Source organism: Urocitellus parryii, chromosome 3 (assembly GCF_045843805.1).
Source record: "Urocitellus parryii isolate mUroPar1 chromosome 3, mUroPar1.hap1, whole genome shotgun sequence".
NCBI lineage: Eukaryota > Metazoa > Chordata > Mammalia > Rodentia > Sciuridae > Urocitellus > Urocitellus parryii.
Window position 1 is genome coordinate 207603740 of NC_135533.1, and position 21330 is coordinate 207625069.

The window sequence follows — 21330 nt, forward strand, 5'->3', positions numbered from 1 at the left end:
CCTTTCATGCATATTTCCAACTTGTTTTCACATGTCTGTTATTCTTCATTATGTTTTGGTCTTTTTTGATAGATCTATTTCCTCAAGTCACCTTCATTCTGGACATCTTTTGGAAGTCATTATCACTTGATTAGATAACCTCTACTATATATATATAATTTATATACATGGGGATTGAAAGCAGGGCACTGCACATGCTAGGCAAGTGCTCCACCACTGAGTACATTCCCATCCCTTCATACATTTTGATATGAGATAAAATTATAAAATTAGATGGTTACAACTTTATTATATTCTCTTACATCTAGGTCTTTGAAAATTAAATTATTAATCCATCTTGAAATCACTTAAATTGCTGCCATGGTCCTTTTGATTTTGTTGTTTGGAAACCACTCAATTTGGCTTGGTTTTATACCCTTGCCATTCTAACTTTTTATTTTCCTTAAATTTGTTTCTATATAACGTATGTGTTTTCACACTTTTGTGAAAACGTGAAGATGAGCAAAGCAGTTGAATTCTCTGCCTTTGGATTTTAAACTGTACTGGTGAAGATGGAGAATGATGAAACGTGGATGATACGATGCCCTCAGGGATTAATTAGAGGAAGGATGTTTTCAGCTAAACAGAGAATTGTTGTGGTGTCCTGGCATGGAATTTTATAGAGTCTTATTGACCATGAAAAGACTGAAGGCTAGAATATACCCATGGGACTCAAAAGTAAAGTAAAATATCCAAGCCTCAGACCTACAAATACTGAAGAGAAGGTGTCACCTGAGAAAAGAGAAAGAGACTCTGGCTGCCCATTGTCAGACCACATGAAAACCAGTGGGTCAAACAGATATGGACCAGGCACTGGAGGAGCAAACCTTTCATTGTCTCATATAAAGTGTTTCAGTTCACTCTTTCTGCATCTCTTTCCTCCTTTGAATTGTTGATTTCTTCCCTTTGATTCTTTCTCTGTTGGGGTGTTCAATCTGCAAGTGTCTTGACACTGAAAAGGTATCATGTCTTTTGTCTTATCTGTAAATTTATTTTTGCTGTTTATTATTTTTAAGGAGTGTCAAGGGCGTAGAGCAGCAGTTGGGCTGTACCTGTAATTAAGAAAATCATTATATATTTTTTTTCTATTCTCTCAGGAACAACCAGAGTTAATTAGATCTTTTCTTTCTTTCTTTTGTATCCCCAGGGGTCTGCTTAATTCTTCTCTCTGTGTTCATTGAGAAGATGCTTCATAGTTTAAAACAAGTTTCTTTAAGGCCACCCAGTACTTCTCTTACTTTAAAAAAATGTGTTCTAATTAGTTACCCATGACAGTAGTACCCAGTGCTTCTTGACTAATTAATTGACTGTCACTCTGGGGATAAACTCAGGTCTTGGACATGTTAGGCAAGCACTCTGCCACTGAGCTATTCCCCTTGGCCATTCTGCTTTTACATTTGAGACAGTTCCATAGAGTTGTTCATGCTGGCCTCAGACTCGCAATCCTCATGCCTCAGCCTCCTGAGTAGCTGGCATCATGGTGATGGGCCACCAAGACAGACTCATTCATCACCCTCCAACACCATTTCTCATCATTCACCCATTGTTCACTCTGCTCACAACACTGGTTTCCTTGTTAGCCTTGAATAATTGAAACATGCATCTTCCTCGGGGACTTTGCCTTGGCTGTTCCTCCTTCCAACTGCACACAGTCCGAGATACCTCCTGGCTCCCATCTTGTATTCCTTAAGGTCCCTGTTCAAACGTCACTTTGTCTGCTAGTCTTCCCTGAACACCCAGTAAAATAATACCCCATCCACTCTCTCCTTTTTATCTATTTTTAATTGCACTTGAAATATAGTTGAATGTATAGGATCTTGACTATCTCCAAATGCCCATGTATTAAAGATTTGGTCCTCAGAGAGGTACTTTCAGAGGTGGTGATACCTTCAAGAAGTGGGGCTTAGTGAGATTCCTTAGATTGTTGGGGGTGTGGCCTCCTCCTTGCTTTCTTTTGCTTCCTGGTCATATAGGAGTGCACTTTTTCCACACAGGCTTCCCTCCAGGATATTCTGCCTCACCACAGGCCCAAATCTGCTGGGTCAGCTGGAAATTTCAAAACTGAGAGCCAGAATAAAACTTGATTTTCTCAAGTATTTGTTACAGTGATGGGAAGGTGACTAACACAGTTTTCCTTCTCCTTCATGTGGTGTATGGAATTTGGTGTTTTTTCACACATTATGTCAACAGTGCCTCATTATATTTCTATTTCTCAAATGCATAGAAGAATTTCTCACCAAAAATAAATGAGACTGGAGAACATCATGCTACATGAAATAATCCAGACTCAGAACGTCAAGGGCAAATGCTCTCTCATATGCAGAAGCAAGACCAAAGTAAGGGGGACGAGAGAGGAGTCCTGTGAAAGCAGAATACAGATCACTGGAGTAGAGAAGGTGGTGGAGCAGGAGGCAGGTGGGATGGGAAAAGGGAGAAATGGTGGAATGAGATTGACCATATTTACCACATACATGTATGAGTACACCATGGTGAATTACACGTTTGTGTATATCTGTAAAGCACTAGTTTAAAAACTATAAATAAATTGAAGGAAGACCAATAGAACAAAGAAAAGGAAACAAGGAGGGAGAAGGGGAGGAAATGGGGAAGTAGTGGGGGTTGAATTGGAGAAATTTTATTTCATGCATGTATGATTAGGTCAGAATTAACCACAATATTATGTATGACTATAATGCACTTATTTAATAAAAACATTAAACATTTTTTGAATACATGATCTTTGAGTAGATGCTGAACATGAGGCAGAAATTTCTAATCAGAGATAACACGATTAATACTATGAAGGGGACAAGATATATACACCAATGTAGAAGTTAATTGCTTTACTGTAGAAGATTGTGGATGATTCATAGGCCAATGGTAGCGTGCTTGCCTAACAGTGACTTTGATACCCAGCACACACACACGCACACACAGATAAAACAGGCAGCATTGTGATGGGTGAGTAATGCATTCTTGTGTCCTGTTCTTGTCCTCTCTCCTTTTTTTTGTAGTCATATCAAACACATGGAACCAGAAAATGGTACACAAATTTCAGAATTCCTTCTTCTGGGATTTTCAGAGCAAGCAGAAATACAGCTTCTTATTTTTGGGCTGTTCCTCTCCATGTACCTGGTCACTGTGCTAGGGAACCTGCTCATCATCCTGGCCATCACCTCAGATTCCCACCTGCACACGCCCATGTACTTCTTTCTCTCCAACCTGTCCTTTGTGGACATCTTCTTCACCTCCACCACCATCCCCAAGATGCTGGTGAACATCCAGACACAGAGCAAGACCATTACCTATGCAGGATGCATCACCCAGATGTACTTCTTATTGCTTTTTTCAGGATTGGACATCTTTCTGCTGACAGTGATGGCCTATGACAGATATGTGGCCATCTGTTACCCACTGCACTACATGATCGTCATGAACCACCGTCACTGCAGACTGTTGGTTCTGGCATGCTGGTTCATGAGTTTCCTGAATTCTTTGTTGCATAGCTTCATGGTATTGAGACTTTCCTTCTGCACAGACTTGGAAGTTCCCCATTTTTTCTGTGAACTTAATCAGGTGGTCCACCATGCCTGCTCTGACACCTTTCTTAATGACATGGTGATATATATCACAGCTGTGTTTCTGGCTGTTGGCCCCCTCACCGGCATCCTTTACTCTTACTCTAAGATAGTGTCCTCCATCCGTGCAATCTCATCAGCTCAGGGGAAGTATAAAGCCTTCTCCACCTGTGCGTCTCACCTCTCTGTGGTCTCCTTATTTTATTGCACGCTGCTGGGAGTATATCTTAGTTCTGCTGTGACCCAAAACTCACACTCCACTGCAACAGCCTCTTTGATGTACACTGTGGTCACCCCCATGCTGAACCCCTTTATCTACAGTCTGAGGAATAAGGACATTAAGAGTGCTCTGAGAAGGCTCCTTGGGAGGACACCCAGAAGAGAACCAATTCATCCACCTCAGTAGACTTGCCTGTGCTTGCAAGGCTCAAAGTTATTGAGTCAGACACCATAATTCTTTGATCAGATTGTAGAATGAAAACTTGATCCTTTTATTTACCATGGTTTCCATTTCTTTGACATCAGCTTTCCTACACAATGAACAGAACTACCTTGACTAGGCTTTCTGTTATTTCTAGTCTCTAATGAAATGTCTGCCTTTGTCATTTCCCACTTTCCCAAACCCATTCCCACCTTTGTGTCAGAAGTATTTGGAAATTCCCACTCATGCAATGGGACAATATGGACTTCTTAAGAATAATTTGCTCTTCAATAACAAATATTTTCTTGAGTTTTACTAACATAATAGTCATGAGTTTTACTATTCCTGGGGAAAAGACTACACACGGAAGCCAAGGCAATTAAAATTGTAATATACAAAAATCTGAAATAGGTTTTCCATATGTGCTTCTGTGATTTCTTCTTTTCACCTTTCCTTTCTTTCTCCTTCCTTCCTTCCTACCTGTCTCCCTCCCTAACTCACTCTCTCTCTTCTTTTTTTCTTAAGCTAGGAATGGAACCTAGGTCCTCGTAAAGGCTTGCTCTACTGCTGAGTTGCACCCCAGCTCCTATCATTATTTTCTACACCATGACATTAACTGCTCCTCCTGGTAATGTACATTTTAACACACTGGTGTATTTTGTAACTTAACATTGCATTTATTTATTATTTGCATTTTATTCTCTCATATGATCATGTTCTCTTATTCAACTCAGTGCACACTGAGTACCAAAGTTATTGCCAAAAATTGATTATCAAGTGTGTGTCTCTAAGGGGAGTCTAACTGGAAAGATGAATTTGAATAAGGGTTTGACCCATCAGGGATGACCTTAAATATGACCAACCAAACTTTTTTTCTTAAGAGAGAGAGGATAGAGACAAAGAGAAAGAGAGAAACAGAGAGAGAGAGAATCTTTTTATAGATGGACACAACACAATGCCTTTATTTATTTATTTATTTTTAATGTGGTGCTGAGAATCAAACCCGGGTTCCACCCATGCTAGTCAAGCACTCAACCGCTAAGCCACAATCCCAGCCAAAATCAAACTTTTAAAACAGGTAATTGTACTGCTATGGAAAATATTTCCTTTTCATATTCTGTTTCTAATCACTGAAGTGTGGAAGGTGATTGTCACCATGTGAGAGGGTTTATTCATTGGCTTCAGGGATTGTTGATGGGCTTTATGTCAAAATTTCATTGAAATCTTTCTGTTGCTACTTGGATATGTCTAGCACTGTCTGTAAACATGACTCTATTGCTCCAAGTATATAGTCTCTCCATCTTCTAAAGTTTATCATAATCGCCACAGTGGCTGTGAATGACCTTTATGATCATGTGATGAAGCACAGGAGAGCCTGAACTCCAGCCCAGTCATATGATTCAGAGTCAATCGTATTCCTACTCAAAGGTGCATGTCCTCCCACATCTCCTGGTCAGCTGGAACCTCACTGGAGTCACTTTTTAATATATTTGTGTGAAACCAACTTGAACAACAGAGTAATTATGAATGCTATCATAAAGTGTCAGAAAAAAATGTCAAAATTTGAAGTAACAGATTATTGTAATTTCACTCAGTTCTTTTTCCCTTTGATTATTGTAACATTAGCTATTGGTGGGTATAAAGCCATCCTAAAATCAAATGGTTGAATGTAGTATTGTTATCAAGTGGAAGTGTTTTCATGAGTCTGTACTCAGCTGTGAGCATCTGCAATGTGTTTCCAAGGCTCACTTGTGGTGTGGAGGGCAGAGACAGTGAAGTTATGTCTGGAAATTACTTATGGTCAGTTTACTCTAATTTAAATCAAGGTTGACCTTTTAGTTTACAAGAATGAACTACCTTAAGGTAAGGCCACTGTTCCTATATCTATATGTGACCCTTTGCTTCCCTCCCAGGTAAAAAAGACATTTCCACCCTTGTTAAGTGTGACCAGCCTTATGTGCCCTGTATTGTACCCTGAGACACACACCACTTGATTTTCCTTTTAATTAATTTATTAGACAATAATAACACTCAGCAACCCATACAGATTTAAAGTGCACAGTCTGTTGAATTACAAGAGCCCCACAACAATGAAAAGCATGCACCATAGGATTCCATTTGTGTGCAATTCAAGAAAGTGCTCAGTAAGTTTTAACAGCTTGATATATAATTGTTTAAAATCGGCATCCTTGATCCATGCTATGAAGGAAACTGGAGGTCACTGTGTGAAGGGCAATAAGCCAGTGACAGAAAAACAAGTACTTCAGGATCTCACTCACATGTAGACTCTGTGAAAGTTTATCTCATAGGAGGAGCACAGAGTAGGACACTGGTTACCAGAGGCTGGCCTGGGTAAGGGGGCAGGAGGGACCGAAGGAGGTTGACCCCAGGAACCAAGTTATACTCAGGTAGGAGACAGGAGTTCTGATGTTTTGACTCAAAGTAGGGTCATAATAAGGTCCTGCATGTTTAAAAAATAAGAGTCCATTATAACTATACTTAATATTGGGGTTCATTTTGACATAATCATACAAGCATAGAATACAATTTGCTCCAATCCAGTACTTCCCCTTCCCCTGCCCCTTCCCTTTTACCCTTTCCTTTCTTTCTACCAGTCTTGAGTGTTTTCACCACAAGGAAATGATAAATCTTTTTTTAAAAAAATATTTTTAGTTTTAGATGGACACAATATCTTTATTTAATTCATTTATTTTTATGTGGTCCTGAGGATTGAACCAAGTGATTCACATGTGCTAGGCAACTGCTTTACCATTGAGCCACATCACCAGCCCAAAGAAAGAGAAATCTTGTGGAGGTAAATGTGCTTACCGTGCTCTGGACATTCCCTGATGTATGCAAATGTGGTAACATCATATGGTACCTGCTGAGAGCCATTGCCAAGTAGGAATGACGCATCAAAATTTCCTTTCCATGTTGCTTAGAGGAAGGACTCATGGAAATGGACTTGCCTTGGACATTCACTGTGACATTGCATGTATGCTTTAGTAAGGTGACCTTGCTCAAGGACCAGGGCGGATCCGGGTTTAGAGCTGATCAGGTTTTAGGGAGTATCCAGTCCTTGGGTTTAGGGCAGTTCCAGGTTTAAGGTGTACCCTGCCGGGAATAGGGCGTATCCTGCTGCCTCAGGCATGCCCGATCCTTGAGTTCTCATGGGATTGAGAAAGTATTTGGGATTCTAAGCCTGGTGGAGTACGTGAATTTTGCGGCAGAACGTGTTTGTAGGGGGCCCGTGTGAGTTCGGGAATAGAGTTGCTTTTTGAATCTACAAGGCTGTGAGTGGCTCCTGATTCTGTGCCCAGCCAGACTGCGGCAGGTACCCTAGTAATATGTGACACTTACATGACTCCATTAAAAATTTAATATCAATAAATTTAACCCCAACTAGTGTTCTTTTTTCTGAAGGTAATCTGGGGAAATAAGCATAAATTCAAAACAATGTTGTGAGGAATAAATTAAATGTGAGGGAATACTTTGTTGAGTCCACAGAAAGTGGTCACAGGTACAGGGTGTAAATAAGCTCATGGGTGTCTATGGATTTGTAATATGTTTTTCTTAAACGTTCAGTTGTCCAACCACATGGATCTACATGTGCACACAAAATCACATTTGATTCTGTCTTTATTATTGAAACTTCAGAGAATAAGTATGAAAAGAGCCAACTCTGAATGAGCAAGAAATGAGAAGAGAGCTCAGGTCATGGTGCCTGAAGAGAACTTTTTCATCTCTTCAAACTCATACTCACATCCTAAGGTAAGAGCCATTACTTGGTCCCTCACTATAAACGTGTGTGTTCATTACCAGCATGAAATTCCTGGTACTGTGGGCAAAGTGTGATGATTTCACGAGGTTCCATCTTATGGTTTCACATTTCAAGAAAACACAGCTCACTCCTCAGAGAACACTTCTGGAGACACCAGAGACTGTGTTCCCAATGTGAGTCAGTGTTTTGAGGACACAACATACCTAACCAGGGAAGGTTTCTTACTTTTAGATGTTGAAGAAAGCTATACCTCACAGAAAGGATATAGTGGGGGGGGGGTTTGGAAATTTGGGAAGGTGAGGCTCATAGATGGTGGTAATAGAGGAGGATTCACCTGAATCCACTCTGATCTCTGGGGAATCTATGTGAACTTTTCTTCTCCTATATATTCCCAAGTATTGTGGGGAAATCAGGTGCTTAGAGGTTGGAGTATAAAGAAGGACATGTGCTTAATGAGCAGATAGAGAAAGCTATAGGCTGTGATTGCTCCTGCTCTCCTGAGTGCACGCCCTTGGGACTTACTTCATTTTTCAGGATCTTTAAATCTGACTTGAGGACCAAAGCTGGACCCATTCCTGTTCTCTTGTCTGGGGTCAGAGTCTCACTCTGCGCCTTTAGCATCCAGAGAAGAACTGAAGCCTGTGCATGAAGACCCTCCCATCAGAGATGCCACCCAGGTGAGTCTGAGGACCCAGCAGACTCTACAGGAGAGGACTGAAGAGAATGAAGGCAGGAGCTTTGACCTGAGGTTCCCTAAGAGGCCAACCAGCCTGGCCTGCAGCCCAGAGATAGTGGTGTCTGTTGCTAGCTTAATTAATTTATTAATGGATTTATAAGATACTAAGAGAAGAAGTGATCCAGAAATCAGCAACATGGGGTCATTGTTGACCATCAACTTACGGTAACAGAACCTCATTAGAAGAGGGATGGGAGGTATGAAGTAGTTCAAATCAAAGTAAAATTTAAGTCTGATGATCTTCGAGATGAAGGGGAATGGACAAATTCAGTATTAAGTATGGAGGGATATGCACTGGAGGGAGCTCATTAAAAAAATATATATATATATATATAGTTCAGCATGTTTTCATATTCATGAGAAAGATCCACATTTAAGACTTTCTTGTAAGTAAATTCCTGCAACAGAAACTCTTGACACAGCTATATCACAATATCTTCTTCCACTCTGGGTATCCACATGAAAAATGAATTTTCTTCCTTAATGAAAACGGGTATTATAAAGAGTTTAAATTTGCAATTATTTCATAGCCTGTGAAGATGAAACTGATGGGATGGCCAACAACTTCGCTTTTTCAAATTGTTAAGACCCTTTGCTTGGGCTGGGGCTGGGGCTCAGTGGCAGAGCGTTTCCTTGCATGTGTGAGGCACTGTGTTCAATCCTCAGCACCTCATGAAAAAAATAAATAAAAATAAAGGCATGCTGTCTGTCTACAAATAAAAAAAATAAAATAAAAAGACCCTTTGCTTGGGCTTGTAGAATATTTATTCCCATTCTTTAAAAAATTTTCAAAAATTCTTTCAATGGTTTTTCCACTGATTTTTTATATTGTCCCTTGGTTCATTTACATAAGCACAGCACCTAGGTGGAGATGTATCTGTGGGGAGTGTCTGAAAGTCTACAGATTTTAATGTCTTCTAATAGATGAGTGTTTGTTATTGGGTTTAGGAGGAGAGGAGGGAAAAGAGAGGTAATAGGTACTGAAGTGGAGCAAATTATATTCCATATTTTTTAATGTGTGATTATGTCAAGTGACCCCAACATTATGCATCACTGCAATATAATAATAAAACATTAAAAATGTAGATTAAAAAAACAATATCACTACTTTGATCTTTTAGAAAACATACTTTTATTGTTTATGGTTTCTGCTGGGCACCCAGCAAGGGTCACTGGGTTTGGAGCACTGCCAGGACCAAGGCAGCCTTTACCTCCTGGAGGAGGGACACCTGGGCTTGCAAGGTCCTGTTCTCCTGGGTCCATGTCAGCTCGCTCTCTGCCCTCACCTCTTCATGTTCCTCCCACTCCTTTGCCTTCTCTCTCCTTTTCTCTCACTCCCCATCCTTCTCTATTTCTCTTCCTCCCTCTGTTGACTGCACAGATTTTCATGCTTCTTTGTAAACACAGGGAAGAGGAGCAGCATTCTTAAGTGGGTCTGCTCATTTGTTCATGGAAAGTGTGTCGAGTGGACTCTCCAGTGCCCTGTCCACATTCTGTAGGGAACTGATCATCTCAGCTGTGGTGTCGACACTCATAGCCTTATCAGGGTGTCTGGGGCTGAGAGCCATGGCAGAAATAAGACCAGAGCCCAGGGTGTGTTGTGTGTTCTTATTTGTGTGTGTGTGTGTGTGTGTGTGTGTGCATTTATGTGCCTCATGGTGTGTTCAGAGAAGGGGTATCTGAGGTTATATATTGCAGGGTGACTCTTAGCAGCCAGAGGTCAGAACTTAATCCTCAGGTGGTAGCAAGGAGGGAATCCTCTGCAGTTCACAGAATGTCTTTGCAGCACTTTTAAGAGGTATAAGGTGTGGACGAAAGACTCCCTGTATCCGTAGATGCAGAGAGCAATGAGGCCAGCTCATTCCTCAACATTCTCTGACAACTTTCTCATCACTCTCCCTCTGTTTTTTTTCTTTTCACCAACAACATTCCTTTAAGCCTTGATTTTCTGAAAAAAAAAAAAAAACACGTAAATTTCTGGGGACCTTGCACTGGCTATTCCCCCAGTGAAGGTCACACTGCTGAGGATAACTTGTTTCCTGCCCTGCTTTCCTGCATTGCTATGAAAGTACAGTAACTCTCTACTTCTTCTTTTTCTTCATAGTTCCCACAACCATGTGACATATTATGTGATTTAAAAAAATTTTGCTTAGTACTTTCCCTCTCATTGGATTATGAGGACTTTTGTACCTTATACGTATTACTGATAAATTACCTGGAATATAGTTGATATTCAATAATGAGTTATTGCTTTATTTTTATCAACATAATTATAGAACTTTATAGTAATAACTTTATGTTTCTGTATGTGTATAAAATGGTGTAATAATTGCATAAGGTAATTAGTTTAATTACCTGAAACATTTATCATTTCTCTGTGGTGAAACACTCAGAACTGTCCCCTTTAGTTATTTTAAAATATGTAATATATTTTGGTTAATTATAATTACCTGACTGTGCAATACAACAGCAGAAGTTATTCCTTTTCTCAGCTTGTAACTTTGTCCCCCTAAGAAGTTCCTCTCCATCCCTTTTTTCCCACAATGCTCCTCAGCTTCTTGGGACCATCATGCTCTGCCGAGCTTCTATGAGAGCAGCTTTTGAAGAATCTGCAGATGGATGATGTCATGCAGCTTTAGTGTTCCTGTACCTGGCTTATTTCACTTCACATAATATCCCCCAGATTCCCCTGTGTTGTCCCCAATGACAGGACTCAATCTTCTGTTAATAACTGAATATTATTCCACTCTGTATCTGTACACAACACAAATGGCCAATAGGCATATGAAAAATAGTTGAAATTTCCAATTATTAGGGAAATGCTAACCAAGATTGCAGTACAATATCACCTCACTCCAGTTAGAACGGCTATGATCAAAAAGACCAAAGATATCAAGGGTCAGTGAGAATGTGGAGAAAAGGGGAATTCTTTTGCAGAATCGGTAGGTATGTAAACGAATGAAAGCATTATAGAAAGCAATACAGAGATTCCACAAAAATTAAAATAGAGTTATCACATGATGCAGTAATCCTAGTACTGGGTGTGTAGTCAAAGAAATAAAATGGGTATTTTGAAGATATCTGCCATTCCATGTTTACTGATGCACAAATCACAACAGCCAGGTACAAAAAAAAAAAAATCAAAGTGTTCATCAGGAGTGACTCATTTCTATTTCTCAAATGCATGGAGAACTTTTTTTAGAAGTACAAAATACATGACTTCTTAGGGAAATCTTGAGAGTGAAACAGGAATTCATCATCAGAGATGGCACAGTGTTCCTTAGAGTACAAGAAACACTCATATTCTATAGAAGGTGATTTATTTTCTTTTCCTTGGTTTTTCTTTGTCCTTTTGTAGATAAGGATGGAACCTAGGTACTTGCACAAAATATTAATTTTGTATTGTTTCACTTCAATGATGTAAGTAATATCTGTCTATAGGAAAATTAGTTATGCTCTTTTTCTCATTTCTGGTAGTCACATGCATATGGAACCAGGGAATGATACTCAACTTTTAGAATTTCTTCTTCTGGGACTTGCAGAGGACCCAGAACTGCAGCTCCTCATCTTTGGCCTTTTCCTGTCCATGTACCTGGTCACTGTGCTGGGGAACCTGCTCATCATCCTGGCCACCATCTCAGACTCCCACCTGCACACGCCCATGTACTTCTTCCTCTCCAACCTGTCCTTTGTGGACATCTGCTTCACCTCCACCACCATCCCCAAGATGCTGGTGAACATTCAGACACAGAGCAAGGCCATTACCCATGCAGGTTGTATCACGCAGATTCACTTTTTTGTACTCTTTGCAGGATTGGACAATTTTCTGCTGACTGTGATGGCCTATGACCGGTTTGTGGCCATTTGTCACCCCTTGCATTACATGGTGATCATGAATTACAGAATCTGTGGATTGCTAATTCTGGTGTCCTGGGTTGTGAGCATCTTATATTCATTGTTACAAAGCTTAATGATGTTGCGGCTATCCTTCTGCACAGACTTGGAAATCCCACATTTTTTCTGTGAACTTAACCAGGTAATTCAGCATGCCTGCTCTGACACCTTTCTTAATGAGGTTGTGATATATTTTGGTGCTCTCTTGCTGGGAGGTGGCCCTCTCACTGGAATCCTTTACTCTTATTGCAAGATAGTGTCCTCCATCTGTGCAATCTCATCAGCTCAGGGCAAGTACAAAGCCTTCTCCACCTGTGTGTCTCATCTCTCTGTGATCTCTTTATTTTATGGCACAAGCCTAGGTGTGTACCTCAGTTCTGCTGTGACCCAAAACTCACACTCTACTGCAACAGCCTCTGTGATGTACACTGTGGTCACCCCCATGCTGAACCCCTTCATCTACAGTCTGAGGAACAAGGACATCCAGAGTGCTCTGGGAAGACTCTGTGACACAGGAAGATAAAAGGGACAATTCTTTGGAGACTGAATAAGTGCCCCTGATTGCAGGGCTCTTGAGACTCCGAGTCAGAATCTGGGATTTTTTTTTAGAAGGAAGCATAACTTTGTCCTTCTATGTTAATGCAGAGTTTCCATTTCTTTGATTTTGGGTTCTGCATTCAATTCCACTCATCATTCACATTGTTACACTTTCTGACCTCTGTGACATCCAATGCCCTTCATTTGTCATTTTGTAACTTTCCAAAATCGTACCCATCTTTTGATTAGAAATACTTGAAAATGCTTATTGATCCCACAAGATATATTTTTAGAAATAATTCAATCTCAAATGATATATGCCATGCTAAGTATTTTTTTATGTTGGTAAAATAGTCATAGTTTGTATTCTCATGTGAAAGAACTGTACATAACAACTAAGGTTATTTTTATAATTTTATTGAGGATGAAAATCTGAGGAAAAAAACTTCTTTTGTACCATGGATTGGGCCTATTGGTGCTTGACAACTGAGCCACATCACCATCCTTTCTGTTTCTTGTTAGAGACAGGGTCTTGCTTAGAACCTCACTAATTTGCTGAGGCTGGCTTTGAACTTGCAATGCTCCTACCTCAGCCTCCTGAATTCCTGGTGTTATAAATGTGCACCACCATGCTCAGGTGAGAATAGGTTTTCAATTGTGTGTGTTCGTGATTTTCTTCCTATATTACTTCCATAAATCCATCCTTGATGATGTACCCTTTAACAAACCAAGGTGTTAGCTGGTCATTAGGGTTTATTCTCATCTTTGGATCCTCTTATTATTTCAACATTGTGTCCACACTGCCTAACATAGGATTGGCAAAACAGGTCTCCAGAGGTATCAACTAAAACATTTTCCAGGCATGTATTTTTATGTGCTAGATAACATTTTTGAAAACATAGCAATATGTAAAATGGTGAATAGATTGATGGTTCTAAGGATCCAGGTACTGGGCAGGAGGGAGGTGGATGGGGCTCTAACAGGGCAAAACTTGGGATCCTTGACTGATTGAAACTGTTAATTGTAAACATTAAGGAGGTTCAGCCTGATATTTCCACACATGCCCACAGTGTGCACTCATCAAATTCAACCTCCCTTTCTCCACCCTCTCCAACCCCTTCCTGACCTCTAGTAATCTCTATTCTGCATTCAGATTACCCTTTTTATCTTCTTCATTTGTGAGAGACCATGAAGTACTTTTCTTTGGTATCTGTCTTATTCACTTAGCACTATGTGCCCTGGTTCCATCCATGTTTCCCCAAAGGACAGGATTTCATCCTTACATAAGGATAAAGGGTGTTCCATGTTGTATATATGCCACGTTTTTTCCCTTCACTCCTCTGGTCATGTACACTTAGATTGACTCTATATCTGAGCCTGTGTGAATGATGTTGTAAGACATGGGCAGGGGGCTTCTCTTTGCTCTCTGATTTCATTTCCATATTATCAGTGCTAATATGCTGGCTGTGATATTTTGCTCTGTGTTACCATGGTGGAAACTGACTAAAGGGCCCTTGGATCTCTTGTTGTCTTTCCTTACTACAGCATGTTAATCCACAATTTTCTCCAAAGGAAAAGGTCCATTAAGAATTATAAATATAAAAAAGTGAAAGTTAGCAGGACAAGTGTTTGTAAACAGTTTATATGTTGATGTGTTTCCCTTTTCTCTCAAACTTATGATTGCTGTTCTCCTTCTCCCATGTAACTGTAAGCTGTTATTGTTGTCATGGTTAAATCACCATGCTTAAAATTACCCTGTGTACATTCTTCTAAGAGAGAAGGTAAATGAAGAGAAGACTGTCTTCTTGGTAATGTGCTATGATTTTGTGTCAATCCAGACATAAAATGTACAGAAGATTGTGTAGAAAGAGAAGTTTCCTATTAATATAATTGTAAAATGTTGAATATTGAAATAAACATTTGGAACAATAAGAAATGTTGGTATTTGACATTTCATTGTTTTTGCTCTCTGCTGCATAGACCCTAGGAGACAATACTGAAGAACCTTTGATATTCACTCTGGTTTTTCTTAAGAGAACATCTTCTACTCACACCCTTCTGCACAAACATGGGACCCCACACTGTTCTGTGATCTGCCAGAGTCCTGAGTTCCCCTATTCAGGCAACCTCATCAATAACATAGCAGTGTACTTACCTTCTAATCATTCTAGAATTTTGACAGTAAGTAACCAGTTCAAAGACTTTGCTGCATGTGGGTCTAAACTATGGGTAATATCTTTGCATCATGCACTTTCTTTGAGAGTCAGAATTATATTACTATAACACAACACCTGAGATATTCAATAGATAAGGAGAGAACATTTATTTTGGCTCACAGTTTTCAAGATTCCAATCTGTAATGCATTGGCCCCATGGCTTGGCCCTATTGCAATGAGCCCAAGAAGAGGGGTGGCAAGAATGTGGGAGAGGAAAGGGGCTGACCTCATGTCCTGGAAGTGGAAAAGATAGAGGAATAGATTGGGGTCCTACAATCCCTTTCATTCCCAAATGAACGTAGACCTTACACATAGCATTTCCTCCACCTTCCATTAGCACCAAGCTGGGGACCAAACTTTAACACAGGGCCTTTGGGTGACATGTAAGATTGAAACTGTAGCACTGGCCTTGAGGTATTCCTCAGTTCTTCAGGCACTTTGTTGTCTAGATGACCTTGATGTGGCTTTGGTGTCACCCACATGTTGAGCCCCTTTGTCTACACTCTGAGGAGCAGGGAGTTGGAGGGGTCAGGTGGATGGTGCCCCAGTGAAGGCCCTGGCAGGACTATCCTGAGCAGCAGTGGGCACCACATCAAGGGCCCGAGAGCCTGGCCTCCTCCATCCAGCCCTTTGACGACTTCAGGTTTCACAGGTTTTAAAGCCACTCCTCCCTGTGTCTCCCTTCAGGAGCTCCCTGTCCCCAGGACTGTTTCTGAGGTTCCACATTGGATCAGCCTTTTAACATTCACCAGGAAATCTCAGTTTCATGAATATAACAGGGCACTTTCCCAGTTATCTACAATAAGGGATTGTCTTTAATTTTAACAAACCAAATCTTATACCTTTAACACGTAACCTCACAAGTGATGCTCAGGGTGCTTTTTGCCCTGGAAACTCACTTGCAGAGATGTGTTCTGAGATGATGCAAATGAGACCAACTCTGAAGATTTCCTGCCTTTTTGTTGGATCCTCTTTCCTTCCCATCATCCTCAACTTAGTGAAGTTTTCAACTCACACACTATGAATTCCTAGAAATTCTGAACCCTATCTCATCTGTGCCTACAACCGTGAAGTCTAGTACAATACCTGGTAAGGAGTTAATCCTCTGTGAATTTTAGTTGAATAGAATAAAAATTAGGAGATGGTTTAAGAGAAAGAAGAGAATGTCTGAGCCACAAAACTACATATGGACACGTTAACTAAGAGGCTTTGAGGCAGAAAAAAAATCCAGACTCATGGAGGTAGATCTTGATAATAAAAAAAATAGAGAGAATGAAATTAGCTTCCAAAGACGTAGCTGCACTTCCCAATGTTCCTGGGGCACTATTCACAGTAGTCAAATGTGGTATATTTATAACTGAGTGCTCTTCAGCCTTCAAGAAGAATGAAATCCTGTCATTTACACAAAAATAAAGGGGACAGCCCCTTGTGTCCCATGAAAGAAGCCAGACAGAAGAAAACACTGTATGTTTTCCTATGTGGAGGCCAAAGGAGCTTCAATCTACATCAGAATAGTGGCCCTGGAGGCTGGGAAGGAGGCAGGAGGAGGAGGAGGAGGGAGGCTGGATAACAGGTACAGGAACACAGGTGAATAGGAAGACCCAGTCCTGGTGTTCCACAGTGAGTGGGGGTGAGTGGGGGCTACAGTGCCCAGATCTTGTCATGAGTTTAATGAAGATCTGAAGTGAGGAGTGCAGACCTGGAATCATAAGGTAATGATATGGGGAGGTAAAGTTCCCTTAAGCTTTTTTGTTCAGCATTCATTGGGTGCATGTGCTAAAAACATCATGTTCACCCTATGGATATGTACAATCACTCATCCATAAATATTAAATTAAGATTTTAAAACTCCACTCAGCATTGCCACTTTGTTGGACCATCTAATACACATCGTCTCTGGAGATTCCTGTTCACTCCTTCACTAGGTATCAGGACCTTATAGTCACCAGGCAACAAGCTTGTGGTCACCGAGTGTAGGCCATGGTCCCAGACCTCATGTTAAGATGGCTCTAGAGAAGCTTTACTAAAGTATAAATTAAGCTCAGAGGAAACAAGAGCTTCAGATACAGACTCCTGCTTCTGGGATTCTCCCCAACAAAGAATCGCTCTGTCTCTGGATTTTGCAGATTTAGGAAACACCAAGGTAAGGTATTCAAAGTCCCCTTGATGATTTTAGTGTGATTTTCTCAGTGTACTCATGAAATTGAGCACATTTTCATGTTCCTAAGTCATTTATATCTATTCTTTTCGGTCACTGACTCAGGCACATTGACCATTTTTTCTTGCATTTCAAAAATTGTAATTGTTTTTAAATAATTTGTGTATGTATATTTTGACTTTTGGGATTTCATTTAATTTAAATTTTATTTATTTTAGTGTGATTCTAATTGTTCATATTTGAGGTTTGTTATAGGGTAAATATACGTAGTAAATAATTACAATACTGAGGCAAATATACACAGTATACAAAAAAAAATTCCCCTAGTTTTTAAAAATTTCTTAACAATTATTTAAACATATTTCCAAAAAAATTGTTCCAATTTGTTATACAAGACAATAGACTGCATTTTGACACATTATACATAAATGGAGTATGATTTCTCATTTATCGGATTTACATGATGTAGATAGTAACATAGGTCATATAATCATGTATGAACATATGGTGATAATGTCTGATTTATTCTATTATCTTATCATTTTGACTTGCATAATTTAAAATATTTTATTCAATAATTATTTTCTTAATTGTAAAAATAGAGTATGTCATATTAATTCAATTCATATATATAGTGTGTAATGATCGCATCAGTATAGTCAACAATTCTATTTTCTTAAACAATTTCAGAAAGACGTATAATTAACATGCAATAATTGCATGTAGGTGTGGTACAGTGTAATTTTTAATAGATGTGCCCACTAAGTATTGATAAAGTGAAGATAATTAATTCTTCCATCTACTCCTAATTAGATCTGCTCTGGAGAATTTGACCTCCTCTTTCCTAGTTATTCATAAAAAGATATAAAATGTTACTATGAACAGTTCCCTTCATGTGTTCAGCTGAAGAACGTGTTCAATAAGGTTTAACTGTTTTTATATATGATTGTTATAAATTTGGCATCCTTGATCCTATAGAGAGAACTGGAGGTCACCGTGTGAAGGGCAACAAGTCAGGCACAGACAAGTATGGCAGGACCTCACTCACATGTAGAAAGTACAGAAGTTGATCTCCCAGGAGCATAGAGCAGAATGCTGGTTCCCTGAAGTTGTAAAGGGTAAGGGAGCAGGAGGGACAGAGAAGGTTGGCCCCAGGGTACTAAGTTGTAGTCAGGTAGGAGGACAAGGTTCTGCTGTTCTGTCGCACAGTACGGTCATGATATGGTCCTGCGTTTTTCAAAAATGATGGAATCCAATATCCTTTGCAATTAGTGCTTTATAATTATACATAATATTGGGATTCATCTTGCCATAATCACAAAGCATGGAATACAATTTGCTCCAACTTAACCCCAGTACCACTCCTTTCCCTTCGCTCTCCTTGCCCTATTTAATTTTCCTTTTCTCTACCAGTCTGGAATGTTCACCACAAAGAAATGATAAATCTTGATTAGGTAAATATGCTTACTTTGATCTGCTTATTACCCAGTGTATACCAGCATGGAAACATCATATGATGCCCTAAAAATATGTGACACTAAAATGGCACCATTAAATATTTAATCTCAAGAAAGTTAACACCCTCCCCCCTCCCGCCCGTGCCCTTTATTCTGAAGTTAATCTGGGGAAACAAGCATAACATTAGAACAATGTTGTGAGAAATAAATGAAGTGTGTGGAAAAAACTTTGTGGGTCCACAGAAAGTGGTCATGGTGCCAGGTGTGAATACGACATGTGTGCCTGTGGATTTGTGATTTTCTTAACAGTTGAGTCATCCACCCACATAAATCTGCAAGTACATACAAAATCATGTTTCATTTTGAAATTTGAGAGAAGAGATCTGAAAAGAGCCAACTTTGAATGAGCATGAAATGAGAAGGGAGCTCAAGTCTTGGCACCTGAAGATTCTTATCTCTTCAAACTCATACTCACATCCTAAGGTAAGAGCCATCATTTGGTCCCTCATTAGAAACGTGAGTTTTATCAGATGCATGACATTGTGGGTATTGTTGGCAAAGTCTGATGAATAAAGGAAGTGTTGTCTTATGGATTCACATTTTATACAAAAAGAGCTCACTCCTCTATTAAAGAGGGATGGAAAAAATATCTGGAGACACCAGACACTGTGTCCCCAACATGAGTCAGTGTTTTGAGGTCACAAGATAACTAACTGGGGCACGTTTCTTAGTTTCGCATGTGGAAGAAAACTATGACTCACAGGAGTGGTATGGTGGTAGGAAGATGGGGCCTGTAGATTGGTGGTAATATGGGCTGATGCACCTGACTCCAATCTGCTCCCTGAGGAATCCATGGAATTGTTCCTTTCCTGTATAGACCACAGTCCTGCAGGGAAACCAGGTGATTAGAGGTTGGAGTAAAAAGAAGGACATGTTCCTAATAAGCAGATAGAGAAAGCTGTAGACTGTGATTGCTCCTGCTCTCCCTGAGCATGCCCTTGGGACTTAATTCCTTATTCAGGATCTTCAAATCTGACCTGAGGACCAAAGCTGGACCCATTCCTATTCTCTTGTCTGGGGTCAGAGCCTCACTCTACACCTTCAACATCCAGGAAAGAAGTGATGCATGTTTATGAAGACCCTCCCCTCAGAGATGCCACCCAGGTGAGCCTGAGGACCAAGCAGACACTGCAGGAGAGGACTGAGGAGAAGGAAGGCCAGGAGCTTTCACCTGAGTTTCCCTGAGAGCCCAACTAGCCTGGCCTGCAGCCCAGAGATGGTGGTATCTGTTGCTAGCTTAATTGATTTATTAATGTATTTATAAGATACTAAAAATGTCCCAGAAATCAGCAACAAAGGTCATTGTTGACCATCAACTTACAGTAGCATAAGGTCATTTAGAAGATGGATGGTAGGTATGAAGGTTCTAATCACAGTAAATGTAAGTCTGAGTACCATTGCAAGGAAGGGGAATGGAAAATCCAGAGTGAACAGCAGAGGGATGTACAATGGTGGGAGATCCTTTTAAAAAAATTACAATGAAGCATATTTCAGCACATTTTTAATATATGTGAGAAATTTCCAGATTTAGGATTATTTTTGTAAATAAATCTCTGCATCAAAAACTCTTAATATAGGTATATCACTGAATCTTCTTCCACGCTTGGTATTATCCACATGAAAAATAAATTTACTTAAGTGAAAAATAAGTATGCTAAAGAGTTTTATATTATAATTATTTCATAACCTGTCAAGTAAGTGCATTGGAGGGATGTTGACTTCTCCATTTCAGATTTTTAAAATACTTTGCTTTGAATTGGAGGGTATCCCTTCCCATTTTTTTCTTTCTTTTTTATTTTGGCATTTTATTCTTTCAAACAGAATGTTTTCCACTGATTTTGATGTTGTACATGTTCCTTTTCCATGAACACAGCACCTATGTGGAGATGTATCTGTGGGGAGTGTCTGAAAGTCTACAGACTTTAATGTCTTCCAACAGATGAGTGTTTGTTATTTGGCTCCTACCAGGGCTCTTCATTCTGAAGGATCTGACTCAACAATGTGATATTTCTTCACTTGTGAATCCCCACCCTATCAGTAATGATGGTAAAAGTTCTTCTGCACTAATAAATCAACTTTTCTACAGGTTTTCAAGTTATTCTCATATCTCTCTTATGTCTCTGTGCCTCTTGATTTTCCACACTTTGACACAGGTTTATTTCCAAAAGCCATGTCACCTTTGGCCAGCTGTTGGAAGGTGTTCCTCTTCATCATTTCACTAAAGATCATGTCCCTCATCCACAAGTAAATTTGAATTTATTTTTCTTTAGATAAATCATAATATTATATCTGACTTCCTGACCTTTTATTTCTAAGAATCTAGCAATTTATTTCTACATTTTATTCATAGTACCCAGATCTGATCACTATAAAATGCATTCATTTCTCAAAACATCACAATATACCCAATAAACCTATACAGTTATTAGGTGTGTAACAAAATAACACTATCA

At 39.7% G+C, this 21330-nt stretch overlaps 2 protein-coding genes across 2 annotated transcripts; both read left to right on the forward strand.

The window, feature by feature from the left end:
• Positions 1 to 3066: 3066 nt before the first annotated feature.
• Positions 3067 to 4023, forward strand: LOC144253838 (olfactory receptor 7A17-like). Its single transcript, XM_077796501.1, has one exon. It carries the CDS (start codon positions 3067 to 3069, stop codon positions 4021 to 4023), a length of 957 nt encoding a protein of 318 aa, XP_077652627.1.
• An 8019-nt stretch (positions 4024 to 12042) lies between these two features.
• On the forward strand, positions 12043 to 12972 carry LOC113178197 (olfactory receptor 7A5-like). The gene has a single exon (XM_026382624.2). The coding sequence runs from the start codon at positions 12043 to 12045 to the stop codon at positions 12970 to 12972; it is 930 nt and encodes a 309-aa protein (XP_026238409.2).
• Positions 12973 to 21330: the final 8358 nt, after the last annotated feature.

Excerpts from the sequence above, each read along its gene's own strand:
- LOC144253838 (XM_077796501.1), top strand. The coding sequence starts at position 3,067 with ATGGAACCAGAAAATGGTACACAAATTTCAGAATTCCTTCTTCTGGGA.
- LOC113178197 (XM_026382624.2), top strand. The coding sequence starts at position 12,043 with ATGGAACCAGGGAATGATACTCAACTTTTAGAATTTCTTCTTCTGGGA.